The sequence below is a fragment of the Vombatus ursinus genome, unplaced genomic scaffold (genome assembly GCF_900497805.2).
Source record: "Vombatus ursinus unplaced genomic scaffold, bare-nosed wombat genome assembly UNPS02009132.1, whole genome shotgun sequence".
In the NCBI taxonomy this organism is placed as follows: Eukaryota; Metazoa; Chordata; class Mammalia; order Diprotodontia; family Vombatidae; genus Vombatus; species Vombatus ursinus.
The window spans coordinates 17,254,948-17,273,473 of record NW_020948910.1 but is presented as its reverse complement, the minus strand read 5'-3'; the positions used below and the strand labels follow the sequence as shown (position 1 = coordinate 17,273,473).

The 18,526-nt window shown below is 37.1% G+C and overlaps 1 protein-coding gene across 1 annotated transcript; it reads right to left on the bottom strand.

The window, feature by feature from the left end:
- Positions 1-345: 345 nt before the first annotated feature.
- Positions 346-18,023, bottom strand: LOC114034904 (pantetheinase-like). The gene is made up of 7 exons (XM_027850731.1): positions 17,811-18,023; positions 13,478-13,608; positions 8,100-8,292; positions 6,818-7,109; positions 6,029-6,390; positions 4,911-5,081; positions 346-525 (listed from the first exon to the last, which is right to left on the bottom strand). Exons 1-7 carry the CDS (start codon positions 18,021-18,023, stop codon positions 346-348), a joined length of 1,542 nt encoding a protein of 513 aa, XP_027706532.1.
- Between the last annotated feature and the right edge of the window lie 503 nt (positions 18,024-18,526).

Below are 18,526 nucleotides of genomic sequence, written 5' to 3'. Positions count from 1 at the left end.
ATGTCAAGAATAGAATTTGAACTCAGAACCAGTGCTCTTCCCATTGCCAATGGCAAGATGCACTTGGTAATAGTAGTGATGTAGTTTAGCAAGTAGTATCAATGGTCCTGCTTTTATAAGCATGTGGTAGATTCTCTCATAGTACTTTCCAATTACTGGTATCATTTGGTGGGCTTAAATGTGCCACTGTAGCTCAATAACTTTTCAACACTACAAAGAAAGGTGGGGATTATACTAACCGAGGCATTCACCTAAGAACTATTGAGGGTAGGAAAGCTGTCCAGACATATATGTTCTTACCATCAGAAAAAAACAAACGGTAGGCAACATAATATTGTGCAGTTCCTACCAAATTGATGAGTACAGAACAAAAACCATAGTTATTATCCTCATCAATAATGCAGATCCCAGATCAATTGAAGCATTTGTTGGTTTGTTCTTCTCATATTGCCTCCCAAATAGAGTCACCATTAAGACAGGTCCAGATGTACCATTCTCATTTACTATGCGTCCATCATTTAAAACCTAACAAAAACAAACAAAAAAAAAATGAGTTGCTTCCATTAATAATAAAAAGAGACAATACTTCAATATGATATTATAAACAAAATCTCTCCAAACTCATGAACCAAGAAACTATTAACAAATAGGTTAAATTGGTTGATGAGTCACAGACAAGAGAATTCAAATTATTAACTGTTAATACATCATGTTATAACATATAAGATATGTTACTGTTAACTGTTAATATGTATTGTTAGCTGTTAATATGGAAGAAAACATAAAATAAAAACAATACCAGACATCTTATAATGAAACCATTGTAACTAATATGTGTAATCAATACAAACTGCTAAGAAAACTGGAAAGCAGTACAGCAAAAATTAAGCATAGACCAACATCTTAAAACTATATTCCACAATAAATTCAAAATGGATATGTGACATTAATTTCAAAGACTATCCTATAAAAAATTTAAACAGAAACAGATCATGCGCCTTACATAGCTATGAGTAGGAGATGTATTCTTAAATCTCCAAGAGACAGAGGCAATTATTAAAGATAAAATAGATAATTTTGATTATATGAAACTGAAAAGCTTCAGCAACAAATGCATGTAGGATATGAAGGGAAATAGTCAAATAGAAAAAAATCTTTGTATCAGATTTTTCAAATGAGGATTTGGTATCCAAGACACAAAGACAGGGCCAGCTAGGTGGTGCAGTGGATAGAGCACCAGCCCTGGAATCAGGAGGACCTGAGTTCAAATCCGGCCTCAGACACATAACATTCACTAGCTGTGTGACTCTGGGCAAGTCACTTAACCCCAATTGTCTCACTAATAAAACAAAAACAAAAACAAAACAAACAAACAAAAAAAAAAACAAGACACAAAGACAACTAACAGATTGGATAGATAGATAGATATTATGAGTGGTCAAAGGATATAAATAAACAATTCTCAAAAGAATTTCAAATGGTTAACAGCCATATGAAAGAATGTCCCAAATTACTAAAATTATTATGAATAAGAAAAATGCAAATGAAAGCAACCATAGGGTTTCAAATCACACTCAGCAAATTGGCAATGATAATGATGAAAATGGTAAATGACAAAGGAAAGAACCTCCTCTGGGGTATACAAGGCAACAAGCAAATTTTTTTTTGGAGGAAGCAAAGCAATCTATATAAACAATTTGATTTTTAAAATGTATTACAAAGTGCATGGCTCCTATGTAATGATTTGTTGATGAAAATTTGGAATAATTAACTTACGATCTTCACCTTTTTATAAGAAGTATTGAGATTAAAAATACTGAACTGTACAGAATTGTTAAAATTTGGTTACTGTTGTAGTTCACATGACCACTTGTGCTATAATTACCTGAAGATGCTGATCCCTGACTTTCAAAGAATGAATCCCCCACTCATCCTCATAGCTATATGAAACAATATTCGCCAGACATTCGAGAAAAACAGTTTATACTTGGATTGCTCACCTCACTCTTAGGCTGCCTACAGTCTCTCTCCACCTCACAAATATCCATAGTTTCATTTCTAGAAAGTATTTTCAACACTATACAATAGCTGATACCCATAAGGTAGAATACACAGAACAGCTCACTATCACTCCTCAATAATACACATTTCAAGAAAAACTGAAAGTGTTGCTGTTTTTGTAACAGCATGTATAAAGAATAAAAGTGAGTAAAAACTTCATTATAGATTACAACTCTATTTCAGCATGTTTTACATGAAAAAGGCCATTCATAGAAAGACCTGATAATGTTTGTTTTCATGAAATACATAATTTTAAATATAATTTTGTTGCATTTTACATTAAAATTTAAAATATTATTTTAAAAATATTGTTATGTTGGCATTACAAATAAGCCAAATAGTGGAATGTTGATATTGTCTTTACATTTCATAGTGTCCTGCTCTATGAAACCTCAGATATAATAGCTCTATCTTTCTCAAATTACTTTATATTAAATATGCAAAATACATCAAAATTACAATTTAAGAAAATTAAACCAAGTGGAACTTACATTTAATTGTTGATATAACAATATTTTCATATTAAATTTGTACCACACCCTATTTGTTTGCACTGTTGTTAAATATACACAAACACAAAAGGTACAAAATTAAAATATTCAGCTTCTAATATAATACAGTGTAATGGAAGACATCTTATGTAATATGAGTTAGAGTCAAGCACACTTTGGTGGCAACTGCCTATCTGTTCCTTTCTTTAAATGAGAAACTTTTACAATTTAAATTTATTACACGCACAATCATAACATTAGTAAAGAAAGTGACTTATTTTGTGAGTCATTAAGAATTTAGGTAAAGCACTCAGGATTTTTTTTTTAAGGAAATTGGGGTTAAGTGACTCACCCAGGGTCACACAGCTAGTGACAAGTGTTTAGTCTAAGGCCAGATTTGAAATCAGGTCCTCCTGACTTCTGGGCCAGTGCGCCACCTATCTACCCCTAAGCACTCAGGATTTTGAAACTGCCAACATGGAGCATATTACAAATTCTAAGAAGCAATGCAGAACATCAAAAGTAGTTAACTGCTCAGAACATTAAGCTGTTGCTCAGTTGTTTTTCAGTTGTGTCTGACTCTTCATGACCCTGTTTTGGGGGCGTCTTGGCAAAGATATTAAAGTGGTTTGCCATTTCCTTCTCTAGCTCATTTTACAGATAAAGAAACTGAGGCAAACAGGTTTAAATGATTTGCCCAGACACTATGACTGGCAAAGGGCCCTGAGAGTTTAAGTGACTTGCCCATGGTCACATAGATAACATGTATCAGGCGGCAGCTGGCCTATGCCAAGCTGCTTCTCAACAGCAACTTACACTGAGCCGAAATCTGTCTTCTAGAACATTATACCTATACCCACTTTATACCCATTATTCTAGTCTCTCCTCTGAAGCAAAAGAAAATTTAAAAGTATGTTTCCAAATCTAAATTTCCTATTTCCAATGCTGTAAATATAGTGATTGAGATGTCAAGTCTAGGTGGCTCAGTGGAGAGAACACTGATCTCAGAGTGAGGAAAGTCTAAATTGAAATTCTGCCTCAAGTCCTTACTGCATGACTCTGGGCATAGCATTTCCTCACCTGTATAATGGAGATAATAATACATTTACCTCCTCACATGAGGCAACACTCACAAAAGCCTAAGTTTAGTCTAGTCAGGCCTGAGGGTTTCCAAAGCAACAGCAAGGGTTTTCTCTTACTCTTTTACCTCTTTAATAATTTTTTGTGCCTAAGATTAGTGGAGTCATCCAAAGCACAGGGGCCCTGGAAGCTCTGGGCCTAGAGCAGAAGCCCTTCTTGCCCAGGTCTGAGGACAGTACTATTGGAGAAGTTGTGGCACAAGATGGCACATCAGGATATTGTTGGTGGAGCTGTGAATCAGTATAATCAGTTTAGAAAGCAATTTGAAATTATGGAAATAAGTGACTAAAATGTCAATACTTTTTGACCCAGAGATTCCACTAAAAGGTATATACCCCAAGGATGTCATTGATAAAAAGAAAGTCCCCATAAACACCAAAATATTCATAGTAGAACTCTCTGATAGCAAAGACCTAGAAAGAAAGCAGATATCCATCAATTATGATAAAGCTAAACAGATTATGGTATATGAATGTAATGGAATATTACTGTCAGGCAAGAGATAAGAAACATGAATACAGAGAAGCAAAGAAAGACTTATGTGATCTGATAGGGAGTGAAGTAAGCACAGCCAAGAAAACCATTTATACAATGACTACAATAATATCAATGAAAAGAACCATCACAAAAAATCAAGTGATTGTTGCAAATTTAAAAAGAACAAGCATGAAGAGAAATGTAAAGCATATCCTGTTCCTTTAGAGAAGTGGGAGTTTTACAAATGTGAAGAACTACATATATTTTCAGATTTTTTTGACATACTGATTAGTTGTGTTGATTTTTTCTTTTCTTTTTCTTTTTTTTTTTATAAACTATTATTTGTTACATGGGATGGTTTGCTGGGAAGGAGAAGGGAGAGATACTGAGAAAAATTCTGGTGATACAAAAAATAAAAGATATCAATAAAATTTAATTAAAACAAAGAAATGGAAGACTAATTTGACTACCTGTCAAGTAATCACAGAACAATGAATGATTTATTGCTTTGTTCCCACATGTAAATACACACTACTTTATGGTTTACCATTTTTACTTAGACCTATTTTCTATCTATATCCCAGTACTCCTGGTGCTCATCAAATGCCACTTTACCCCTTACTGGCTATAACTTACAACATTTCTGGGCATGGCAGTATTCTTTCATTTAGATTTTACTGCACAAACCATTCCTTCATCTCACAAAGAAGTTATCCGAAAATAGACAGAAAAGGCTCCCACCTCAAATTCTCCAGGTGCAATCTGAAGGCCACTCAGCAACATCTCTGGAAAAACGTGCTGAGAATCAAACGTGCCACTCAGAGAGAACATGTCAAACACGGTAGATGCATTCTCAACAGGCCGCCCACAAGTTTCTAACATAGTTGTCAAGCATTTCAACAGTGTACAAATCTGGGTGAAATAGAGGCAGATCAAATAATCAGTAGTTACAATGTTCAAGAGCATAAAACTGCTTTTGTTCTTTTGTGAAGCAAAGTAATCAAGCTTCCTATTTGATTAATCCATTCTTTTGTCCCAGAATACATCTGGAACTCTTACAATTCACCTGACAAAGCTTTTATGAAAAATTGTACAGTACATGGTTCCATCCAGGTAGCATCTGAAATAATACTCAAACATATTTTCTAAGAAACAGAGCAAGACCCTAGGTACTCCCTGTCAAAACCTGAAATTACCCATGCCTATGCTTAGACTATCATTATTAATTCAATTCAATTCAACTTCAGAAAGCAGTGGTAATGTCTTAAAATAATGACTGAAACAATCTATTTAATCTAAACATTTGTTGTTTATTTCATAAAATGTTCCAGCTGCATTTGGGAAGGGACCCCAGATGAGGAAACAGAGACCCAGATAGGGTAAATTACTTGTACCATGTCACACTGCCATTTAATAAAGAAGCATGGACTAAAATCCAGATCTGCCTTTCTGGCCAGTATTTTTTCCACAACACCACAATGCTCTTTTATCGGGGCTCAGTGTGAAGAGCGCTGGACTGGGCCTCTGGAAGACCCAAGTTCAAATCCTGCTTCAGACTCCTAGGTGTGTCACCTTAGGTAAATCACTTAACCTCTTTCAGATTCAGTTTGCTAATCGGTAAAATGAGGATGATAATAATAGCACCTACCTCACGGGGTTGTTGTGAGGAGCAAATGAGATAACGTATAAATTGCTTTGTAAAACTTAAGACACTACATAAATACTAGAGGTTTTTTGCCTTTTTTAATATGTGCAAACTTTAAAGACTAACATTTGATATGATTTAATAGATATTTTCTTATAAACCTCACTGTTCTAACAATCTTTCCACCTAACTTCATTCTCACAAAAATGATTACCTGTATGTAATATTCCCCTTCAGCGATGTGAAGTCCATCAAAAGCCCCCAAAACATAAACTTCATCTGTTCTCTTCTCAGACATTTTGTAGCTCAAGTAACAACACAGTGTGTTCTGACAAACAGTGTAGTTTCCTGTATCATTAATGAGTTCTTTGAAAGTGAATTTGTCAAAAAGTATTGAGGCTTTAAACTCCTCTTGCTCTGTTGAGAAAGGTTCAATGCTGTTGGCATAAGAGCTCCAATTCACTGGTGGTGAGAGTTTGGGATGTGAGTCCAATTGTGAAAGGAGCAGAGTCCCATTCTCAGAATTCATATCCATATAATACACCTTGGGAGAATCTGGTGCATAGATACCACTCCCTGAAAATAGCAAATAAGAAAGAGTTTTTTTTCCATAAGAAAAGTACAAAAAAAATTAAATAGCTTTTAAAATAACTATCACTCACATAGTATTTAAAATATTGCACACATATCAGCATTGTCAATGATTTCAGGGTTAAGGGTCAGGAGAAAGGGAAGTAGAGTAGAGAAGGAGAAAGATGTTGGAAAAAATTTACTTGAACCTTTTATGTCAACATTAAATGACCAAGTTTAGAAAAGCAAAGAAGAAACTATCAAAAAATTAAAATCAAGATTGAGTATAGCCTATCCCAAGTGTGCTGATTCAAAAGTTTTAGGATGGCAAATAAATACTTTACCAGGGTCTGCATGTCACTTAGAAAAAAATGATATCTGAGAGTTTTATTACAGGAAATCCATAAATCGTCCTTTAGAAATTGTCAATTACCTGTCATTTGACTGACAGTGTTATGGATATTGGCTACGAGCAAATTAACTCTCATTCCCATAGCCCAAGCTGCATGGAATGCAGTAGGATATAAATATGGTAAATTGTTCATCCAAGCTACTGGTAACACGATTGTGTCCACTTTCAACTTTTCCACCAGAGTTACCGCAGGGTCATGAAAAAGTATATCAAAGCCTGTTAAAATGCCAAACTTTCCAAATGTTGTATCAAAAGTCACCAATTCAGTCTCAAATGGGGTATCAAACTGGTCTTCCTTCGTTAACATATATTTCTGTAATAAACACACACACATAAAAAAACATTTTATAAGAAAGTTGATATAAGCTTTAATGTGCTTAAATACATGTGGGCCAAGTGCAAGCTTATAGTGATTAAATAATATTCATTTTGCCTCAGGCAGAATGAAAACATCTGAGGAAGATAGAGATAATACATTTAGTACCATATAATTCTTTTTACAGTGAAAGAAATAAAAAACAATTATTTTGCATCCTATGGGAAAAAAACATTAAGATATGATTTACACTGCCTCATCCTAAACTGATTTTAATAATTATCAAAAATACTTAATTATAATTTTCTAGACAAGTATACTTTGACTGATCTTTCTAATCTGGTAGAATAAACTCTTCCCATTCTATTGCATGAATACATAAACATGCAAAAAAATCTGTGATTCCCTCAGTATAAGGAATTCCCATTGTGGGACCTACCTCTACTAAAACAAAGATTAGCACCTTTAAATAGCTTACTAGATCAATCCTAGACATTTGTCTGAGACATGTAGAGGTTAAGTGACATACTTAGGCTTACATAGGTAACTGGTGTTAGAGGCAGGATTTGAACCCAACTCTCAGTCCAATATACTATTCACTACATTGTACTACCATTCTCATTGTTTGGAACCAATAAAATACAACAACACTTCAATATACAGTAGTAATTTCTGTTTCTCATTCATTCCAATTCATTATAATGGTGCCTTTTTTCAATAAGAGATATTGATGACAGTTGAACCTTTGTAGGGCCCTTCCTGACCAGGACATTGTTTCTAGTTGCTATACTACTATTTGTAAACATGAAGTTAAGCAATGTGGGTAAGTGACTTTGATAAAATCACTTCTAAAGTTCTATTACTATTGACATAACCATTTTCTTACTGATAATCCTAATCATCAATATTTCTCCTTTGTTACCTATTTTATTATTGTAATTACTATTTGACATTTAGTTGCTGAACTACTTAAAAACTAATTCATACCTTATAGTAACGAGCTACCAATTTCCCTTCTGAATCATATACCACATTAGTGTTGTATTGGTAATAGCCATTAGAGGGACACTTGGACACTGTGGGATCACATGTCTTTCTATCCACCATATTTGCTACCACATAGATGGAGTTATTCCTGGCCATGCAGCTGAGTCTTCCTTGCACTGGTGTGTTGCCAAATCTAGTATATGTTCAGGGGGAAAAAAAAATAGTATCCACTAAATTTAACAGCTGAAAAATTAGAAGTGATACTACAACTTTGAACCAAGTAATTTTGACTATTATAAATATCCAAATTCACTACAAAGGACCTATGAAGGAAGATGCTATCTGCATCCAGAGAAAGAACTAATACAGATGTATAGTATGGTTTTACACACACACACACACACACACACACACACACACAGATTTGTATCTAATGGTAGCCATCTCTAGGGCAGGAGGGAGGGAAAGGGGAAAAAAAGAAGTTATATGATAACTTTATTATATATTTAAAAGGAAAAAGCAAGTTGTACATAATAGATTTACAGTTTCCTGTGCAATCCTCTTTTTTTTTTCCTATTCTACTTTGCTATGGAAATGTTTTATTTCTTAAGTTCAGAATTTTAAAAATACGTTTGTGAACAGAAAAAAGTGATACTACAATAAGTTGTCTTATCCACAAAAAGACAATTCAAAAGAGAGGCACAGGGACAAAAAAGAAAGAAGATAAAAGTTCAATGAGCAATACTCTCAAAAGAGGGCTGGCGATGTACATGACTATGAAAGGGTATACACACTATGAGAAAATTCTCTGGCAATGAGGTGAGCAAAGATTGGCAAAGCTCTTTGAGAAAGAGATAAAGCATGTCCCAGGAAGCAATATTTGGCATAGCGAATAAGGGCTGACCTTGGAGTCAAGTACACGTTTAATTCCTGCCTCTGATGTAAAGCGGCTATGTGACCATGGGCCTCTCAGTGCTCCACGCAACTCTTTATAACTACAAATTGTGGATGAATTGACAAAGCACATTGGTAGAAGAAGCCTGCATAAACAGTATTTCTCCAAACTAATAAAATTACAGGCCCAGACAGAATCCCCCCCCAAAAAAACAAAAGAAAATTTAAAGGGAAAAGGTAAGTCCCAAAGGAAAGTCCATTGAATTTGAAGTCCCATATTCTAATTCTGGCTCTGCTACTTACAAGGCACAACCTTGGCTAAGTCATTTAATCCCCTTTGCTTTCTGTTTTCTCAACCCAAGAGGCAAGGAGCTATTATTATGAAAGCACTTTGCAAAGTATAAAGCATTATATAAATGTGTGATATTAATACCAAGTGGGGTTATATGCCATAGTAAAGGGATAATCAACTAATATAACAAAATGAAATTGAAGGATAAAAAGGAATGTGAGAAAAGGGATTCTTGGTCTTCTCAAACAGACTGAATTTTCCGCAATAAATTAGGTTCCTTGAGTAATTTAATAGGCTGACAATGTTCTTAGAGCTGTCAAATTTCTCTGGACTCAACTCATAAAAAAAGAGACAACATAAATGCAACAGGAGCATTGGCTTTAGAATCAGAAGATGTGAGTTTGAGTTGCAGCTCTGCCAATTCAGTTATGTTGTCAAGCAAGATTTTTGTGAGCCCCACTTGAGCCCCTCATCATTTGAAGAAGGCTGAAAACCTGGACTAGCCAAATGAGAGGACGATTTGAGCCCTTCTGGACTGACATGTCAATAATCTTTTGCGATACTCTCTGAGTGAACCAAAATCCTTTTGCTGGGTCAACAACCACAAGACCAGATTAAACTTGCCCCTGAGTCAGGAGCACTTCCTTGCTTTACTGAAAAATGTAATCTTGGCTAAAAAAAAGGACAGACATCCTGAAGTCAGGGACACCTCCTTGCTTATTGGAAATAAGTAATCTTGGCTGACAAAAGGCCAGACATCCTGAATCAGGGGTGCGTCCTTGCTTCATGGCTTTATAATCTGTGTGTAACTTCAAAATGAGCTCAGTTCCAACTGCAACTCCACATGCAAGTCTGACAGCTTGAGAGAAATAAACACAACCTAATCATGTTTGTCTTTCTTAAACTGAACTCTGGAGTTTGACACCCTTAACCTCATCTGTAAAATGGGGATAATAACACTCATACTGCCTATTTTATAGCAGAGATAGCAAGCCATAATGACTAGATGTGTCAAGATGACCTGGATTCAACTCCTGGATTCAGGTATGTCTGACATTCATTGGTTATGTGATGAGACAAAGTAACTTAAACCCTAATTGTCCCTGGGCAATTCTCTAAGCATACAAATTTCAAGATAGTTGCCATTCTGCATTCATAGAGAGAATTTCCTTAAAGGGAACTCCCCATATCAGTGAAATTACAAGTCAGGAGAAAAAAAAAACAAACCCTAATTCACAAGAGGAGTTGTAGGGGGAAAAGGTATTTGAAAATTTTAAAGCCTTTAGAAATGTAAGCATTATAGGTAAGTAAATTGGTTTCTTGAGAGGTTAAATAACTGGCCTAATAAAATATTTAAAAATCAGTCAATGGACTTTACAGATTGTTAACAGAGCAAACTGACAAAAACTAAGTTGACCCCTTCCGTTTACTTTGAATACAATCGGAATGGGATATTGTGGAGGGTGAAGAAGAGCATGATAGACATAAAACAAATAAAAACACATTAACCTGGTGCCACCTGCTGGCAAATAACTTCTCAAATCACCTTTTATACCAAATCATACTTGCAGAGTGAACAATAGTTTTTTTTTATTCTCACATTTATAAAACACTTACAACTTACAAGTTTTCAAAGTACTTTTCTTATAACTGGCAGGCAGGTAATGCAGAAAGAAACTGAGACAAAGAGGTGTGATCTCTTCCATTTCTAAATTATCATATGATCCTAGATCTAGTAAGTGACACTGCTAGAATTCCATTCCAGGTCTCCCAACCCCAAATCTAGTGCTATATCTGAAATAAATATGAACCACAGCAATCTACCCATAATGAACAAGGGGATAACTATATTTAGAAAACTGCTTTTAAAAACAGACATAGAAAATTCATAGATTTTTTTTTTATTTGAAGAAGAAGGAAGAGGCAGAGGAAGAGGAGGAGGAGAAGAAAAATAGCAGCATCCCCCAACTTTTGCTCGAATTTTCAGGTTGGGTATGGGACACCAGCGGTTAGAGGGCATGATCTAGATGAGGATACATAAGGCTGAAGAACCAAGAGAGAGTAGTATCCTAAAACCTAGAGAGAGGAGAGCATCAAGGAGAGTGATCAAAAGAGTCAAAGGCTACAGAGAGGTCAAGAAGACTGAGGATTAAGGAAAGGTCATTGGCTTTGGCAACTAGGAGATAATTTGTAACTTTGGAGACACCGGTTTCAGTGGAATGATGAGGTCTAAAGATGGATTGTAAGAAAAAAGTAGACAGCCTTCTCAAAGAGTTTTAGCCACAAAGGGTAAAAGAGATATAGGATTATAGTTAGTGGGGATAGGTGGATCAACTGAGGGTATTTTTGAGAGTGGGGAGGACATGAGGATGTTTGTAGGCAGTATGGAAGGAGCTAGTAGATAGAGAGAGGCTTCATATAAATGTGAGAGTGTGGATAATGGAGGGTACGATCTCTTTGTGTGAGATAGGGGTGAAGGATGAGATAGTGGAAAAAGGCATATGAGTGATAGGAGATGAGAAAGAGGGGAGAAGAGGGAACCCATGGTAAATGGCCCAGTTGGTGGCACAGTGGCTAGAATGGGGAGGCTGAGTTCAAATACAGCCCTAGATACATACTAGCTGCATGACCCTGAGCATGTCATTATTTGCCTCTGTTTACCCATCTGTAAAATGGATATAATAATAGCATCTACCTTCTAGTGTTGTTGTGACGGTCAAATTAAGTAATATTTGTAAAATGCTTAGCACAGTGCCTGGCATATAATAGGTACCACATAAATGCTAGCTATTATTATTAATAATAATATTATATTACTGAACCACTGTTGGTGATATGTGAAAGACTACAGAAAACGGAAAAGACTTGGGAAGAGAAAATATCCCAATTTTTCAAAAAGGGAAGAGAACGGTGTCTATAAACTGTAGGTCAGTGAGCTTAACTTTAATTCCTAGGGAAATTCTAGAATGGATCATTAAAGGAATGGTTGGTGAGTTTCTTAAAAAGGAAGTAGTTATTACAAAGATCCAGCATGTCTTCATCAAGAAAAGGTCAGAAGTAGAAACAATAAGATTTAGCAACTGACTGGGTATGTGAGATGAGAGACAGTGAAGAGTCAAGTAAAATGCTGAGGTTGTGGAACCTGGGACACAGGAAGGAAGGTGGTACCCTCAACAGAAATAAGGAAATTCAGAAGATGGATTAGTTTTAGAGGAAAAATAAAGAGTTCTATTTTGGACGTGTTAAGTTTGGGATGTCTCTAGGACATCCAATTTGAAATGCCAAATAAGCATTTGGAGATAAGTAACCAGAGCTCAGGTAGAGATGTCAAGGACTGTTAAGGGGTCCCCTGAACTTGTTTTTTTGAATTGCCATATTTTCCATAAACACTGGACCCAGAGCATGCAGGAGGCCCTGAATGTGTCATAGACAAAGCCCACCAAGCTGACGTAATTTGTTGTTTGCATCCCAAACTGGACTCCCTGTGTGTCCTGGGGAGTCAAGACAGGCACAAGACAGGCACCAGTCAGTCTGGATTAGGCTAAGAAGCTGCTTGTGCAGCTGAGACCTGGTAAATAAGCACATCATCCTATCTTCATAGTCTAGCAATTCCCAAGAGAAAAGAATGTGGCTTTCACCATCATCTTAATCCTCTCCTTCTGGAGGGGTTTTGCCCTTTTTCCACCTTTACTGAACCTTTGCCCCTCCCATGACATGCCCCTTTAGGTGGAGATATATGATCCCTTTCCTTTATCCTTATGTCATAAAAATGTAAACTTCTGTGTTCCACATGCATGTTCATTTCTCTTGTAATAAACCTGATTTTCATGTAAGTTTCATGAAGTTATGATTGCCTGTTGACAGAGACTAAAGATAGAGATGTAGATCAGGAAGTTATTTGCATAGAGATGATAATTAACTCCATAAGTGTTGCAGAGGTCACCAAATGAGAGACTATAGAGAAGAGGACCCAGGTAAGAGCTTAGGGTACACCTATAGCTAAAAAGCATGATATGGTTGAAGATATCTAGCAAAGGAGACTAAGGAGGAGCACTGAGATAGGTAGGAGAGCCTAGAGGAGAGACAGTATCCAGGAAGAGAAGGTTGTCCACAGCATGAAATGATGCAGAACAGTCAAGTAAGGAGAGGATTAAGAAAAGAAGGACTGAGGAGAAACAACATATTTTCATACCTGTTGTGGTCTGTACAAGGGGTCCAGTTCACCATTGGGTGTGGAACATCCTCCAGAAAGGGATAAATCTTTAGTCTATTAGAGATGAATCCAGAAATACCATATTCTGGAGTCACAATGATATGTGCACCCTGTTGAAAATAAACTTAATTAATATAATACCAGATAAGCTTTATGACAGTAATAATGCTGACTAAATAACATCCACCCTTTGTGCCACATCAGCACCTTTATCAGATTTCTTTCAGTTGTGTCATAGTTTATCTACCTCTAAAACTGAGCCCAAATAGAATACCTATCACAACTAATTTTCTTGTTGTCTCTTTTATTTTTAACTCAGATGCTATGACTTGTAGATTTTTAAGAGTCAGAAGAGATCATGTTATCCAATCCCTAAGTTTTACGAGGAAACTCAATTCTAGTAGGAAAGCACAGCAGTAATGTAGTATAGCTTTGGCTTTTATTTTTGTTTTTAATTATTGGATTTAGATGATATAAGACCTGAGCTTCAAAATCTAGCTCTGTGCACTTGTTTGACCTTGGTCCTTTCACCTTTTGCCTCTGTGGTTTTGACTTCCCTATTTGTAAGAGGAATGAACTAGATAATCTGAGGTCTTTTTGACCTCTAAGTCCTATTATCCATGGCTCCTAGTAATGACAGAATTTCTACACCCTTTTTTTTAATTCAACTATTAAAAAAATTAATCTTACTGTTTTGGGGGGGGCATTGATAACTATATGTTTTCTTTACATATCCCTGAAATGTATATAATATTAATCAAATCAGAGTTTTAATTATAAAATTTGATTATAAACATTTTTAAATTAAAGTATTAGTTTCCCCTTACACTCACAAAAGCACAGAATTTCCGAGTTGGAAGTGACCAAAGAATCCATGCGGTACAACTCATCCCTGAATGAGAACACCAGACATATGTGTGTGTGTGTGTATATATATATATATATTTTTTTTTTCAGCCAAAAACTTGTTTTTTTGAATTGCCATATTTTCCATAAACACTGGACCCAGAGCATGTAGGAGGCCCTGAATGTGTCATAGACAAAGCCCACCAAGCTGACGTAATTTGTTGTTTGCATTAATCAGGCTCTCAGTCCACTGGGTCGGTTCAAGGCCATGGACCTGGGTACACCTTCCACGGCATAGAGGACAAGGACAGACACCCCATCTGGAAGTGTATGCCCGATTCTGTTAATTCCCTTGGTGCTAGGGAATTGGGGAAAACTGCAGTTGCTTTTTGGTTCCCTGAGGCTTACTTACTCCTTTCCCTCTGCACCTCTGAATCCTCCTTCATGGAGGTTACAGGGAAAGTTAGAACAGCTAAAAATATTGAAGACTCACCTATTAGCTAGACTCTGAAGGAATCTAAACATCTGTGGGCTATTGGCTGGATTGTGAAAATCTGCACAGTGGCTAAATTATAAGAATCTAAGCAGTGGCTAGATTTTAGGAATCTGAGCATCTTAATGGAGACAAGGTGGACCTGATATACAGAAAGACTGTGGGAGGGACCTAGGAGTGGCCAATAAGCTGGGGTGAACAGAACTCCTGGGACCTGGACCTCGTGGCCAAGGGAGAATGGAGCCCAGCTAGGATTAAGGGTGGGAAATGGCCATACATATGGAGGCCATACATAGGGAGGTAAAACAAAGGAAGGCCAGGCTAGGTTAAAGGCAAAAGGATTGAGAGATTGGGTGTAGCCACAATGAAAGGCCAATTGGTGGGATTATTAGCCTCAGGCAAATGCCAGAGATTTGACCAAGTGGGAAAGTCCAGGGTTTTTCCTTTCTGGGGTCTAGATCCCAACCCCATCATTCCCCCCTCAAACAAATGGGACCCAAATTCCCTTGGAGTAAGGGGCAAAGGTCTTGGCTTCTAAAACTGCTTTCTGCTGGCAAGGGGCTTAGAGCTGTCCCTGCCTCGAGGGGGTCCCAAAGAGAAGGTTGACTGGAACCGAGCACAGGCTGCATCCAGGGCATGATGGGGAGACATTGACTAGTACCCGCTGTTTGCTACCAACTGTAGGTGAATGGGCTGTAGTCTGGAAGACACAAATCTGACAGAAAAGACTGCAGGGCCCAGATATAAAACAGGGACTAGATTTAGGGCCCAAATGAGAGAATAAAACATCCTTAGCTCTATTTGGATTCAGGTAATTCAGTTTTCCATCCATGCAGTATCAAATCCACCTCATAGCCAGACTCAGGAATAGCCAGGTGGGTAACATTCCCTTTCAAAGGAACATAATGAGGAAACTGAGCCAGGAGGATCCCATCTTAGACTGAAGCTAAAATTGTCCTCTCAGCTTTTCCCAATGCTGACTTCCCACCAGTATCACCTTCTCTGAGTAGCTTGTGGCATTTCTCTCAAATGGTGGATTGATTATCGATGGATTATGACCAATCAAACAACTCAAAATAAAATCCTATGAGCTTTTACCTCAAACAGCAAGTTTTACTAATCACAGTTTAGGAAAAACTTTTCCAGGATTTACATCTCAAACTTAAATTTGTCCTGGTGTAAAAAGCCAATTATTAGAGATTTCTATACACTTGCAAATTCTCAGCAAGCCAGACATAACCCAAACAAACTTTTTGGCTAGTTTATACATTAAAACAATAACCAACAACAGCTAAATTATTTTAGCAGTAACCAAACTATGAAAAGTTTCTTGACATAGCTGATATAGAAAGTTCACCAATCTGAAACTTGAAACAAACCCATTACCAATAAGGTGACTTCAGTTTTGTTAAATGCACTTCCAAATTACTTTACACAGAGAATCAACATCTCATCATTAACAGTTAAAACTACAAATTTAAAAGAGCGTGCTTACCCAAGTTTGGAGGCTAGCTTCATTACCTTGAGCAGGATGTGCTGAACCTGGGTGATGCTTCCAGGCAAAGACTGCCCTAGAATCCTCTAGAATATGCCAAGATATTTTTAGCTGTTCTAACTTTCCCTGTAACCTCCATGAAGGAGGATTCAGAGGTGCAGAGGGAAAGGAGTAAGTAAGCCTCAGGGAACCAAAAAGCAACTGCAGTTTTCCCCAATTCCCTAGCACCAAGGGAATTAACAGAATCGGGCATACACTTCCAGATGGGGTGTCCGTCCTTGTCCTCTATGCCGTGGAAGGTGTACCCAGGTCCATGGCCTTGAACCGACCCAGTGGACTGAGAGCCTGAGAGTGTCAGGCTGAGTGCAAGACAGCCTCCTAACTGTCTGCCAGAAAAGCACCTCCAAGCCTTGGTGCTTGGAGAGTGACCCCAACTACAGAACAAGAAAGGAGGGAGGAGAGGCTTACATACCTTCCAGTCTTGGCTGGAGAAGAACTTGGGGTTAGGCAGTTTCCCCATACGGGTCACCAAAATGATGCGGTTTAGGGGTGCTGGGACCCCAAAATCACAACACGCGGGTCCTGCCCGAAAGAATTCAACCCAAGCCTTCTTTCAACCAAAAACAAGGTTTATTGAAGATTCGCCACATTAGCTAGACTCTTAAGGAATCTGAGCATCTGTGGGCTATTGGCTAGATTGTGAAAATCTGCACAGTGGCTAGATTATAAGAATCCCAGCAGTGGCTAGATTTTAAGAATCTGAGCCAATACCAGACATATATTCATCCAGCCTCTGCTTGAAAACCTCAAGTTAAAGGGATCTCACTTCCTATGGTAGCCTATGTCACTTTGGGTAGTTCTAATGCTCGGGAAATTTTGCATGACATAAAGCATAAATTTGCCTCTTTGCAAATTCTACCTAATGCTCTTATTTCTATCCTACTGCACCAAGCAAAACAAGTCTAATCTTTCTTCCAAATGGCATTCCTTCAAATACTTGCAGAAACCTATCAAGTACCTCTAAATTCTTATCTATTCTCTCAGGCTAAACATCCTCAATTCCTTCAGCTAATCTGCCTTTGGCATGAACTCCAGCCCCTTCATTATGCTACTTTCCTTACTTTGCATGCTGTCTGGCTTATCAAAGTCCTTCTGAAAATGTGGTGCCCAGAATTTAATATAGTACTCCAGCACAGAATACAACAGAACTGTGTTCTCCCAACATGAGGACACTACACATCTCAATGCAGCCTAAAATTATGTTAGGTTTCTTGTGTTAGCTTTTCTGATTGATGTTAGGCACGCAGACACTAAAACTGACAAAACTTTATCAGATGAGGTACTGTACTATAGCCAATGTCAACCACAAGTGAATTTCCTACTCCTGTTTCTGGTCATTTTTCTTCAGTGAAGGTTCCAGAGTTTGGATCTCACTCTACTACAATATAGTAATAGGGGGCACAATTAGGAAAAAGTACCTGCTTTGCTGCTGATATAATTGCTTGCTCCAAAATGTCCATGTTTTTGTTCATTAAATTTAAGGCTTCTTCCTGGCTAAAAGGCCTTAAGTGTTCAGGATGTATTATCACTGCATGCTCATATACAGCTGCAATAAAGGTATCCAGACAAGTGGTTTTGAAGGCACAAAGAGCAAAAATTGCCATATAACTCTGCCACTGAGATGGGAGCATGATGTAGTCCAAAGACTTCTGAAAAACAAATTCATGTAGTATATACATATAAAATGAGGGAAAACTTTTATTATAGTAATAAAAGTTTATAAAACTTTTATTACTATTAATAAGTAAAGAATATTGTACAAGTTATGATTAAGCAATAATTATTATGTGAGTCTATGATTCTAAATATAGTTTATAATTGCACATCTTAGTGATCTTTGATGCCCAGATTAAACCCATTCTACTACCATCTCCAACCAGTTATCCAACCACTAGACAATTCTGAGAACCAACTCTACCTCAAAACCCAAAGCCTTGGCAAACTCAGCTTATCCTATGTGGTGAAGATGTTTTAGCACCACATTTTTCACTCATCTCAGTTCCACTGCTCTTAGTTTAGGCTGGAAAGGATTTATTTATAAAAATAATAAGACAACATTTTGCCTTGCATGCAGTGGGCACTTAAATGCTTGTTCAATTTGTGATAGTAGTGGATCACTTTTCTAAGTTTTGCT

Excerpts from the sequence above, each read along its gene's own strand:
- LOC114034904 (XM_027850731.1), bottom strand. The coding sequence starts at position 18,023 with ATGCTCCCATCTCAGTGGCAGAGTTATATGGCAATTTTTGCTCTTTGT. Across the intron at positions 8,293-13,477 it reads CCTTGTACAGACCACAACAG|ATTTGGCAACACACCAGTGC; the intron begins GTATGAAAATAT and ends AACATATACTAG. Across the intron at positions 5,082-6,028 it reads AAGGGGAATATTACATACAG|ATTTGTACACTGTTGAAATG; the intron begins GTAATCATTTTT and ends TATTTCACCCAG.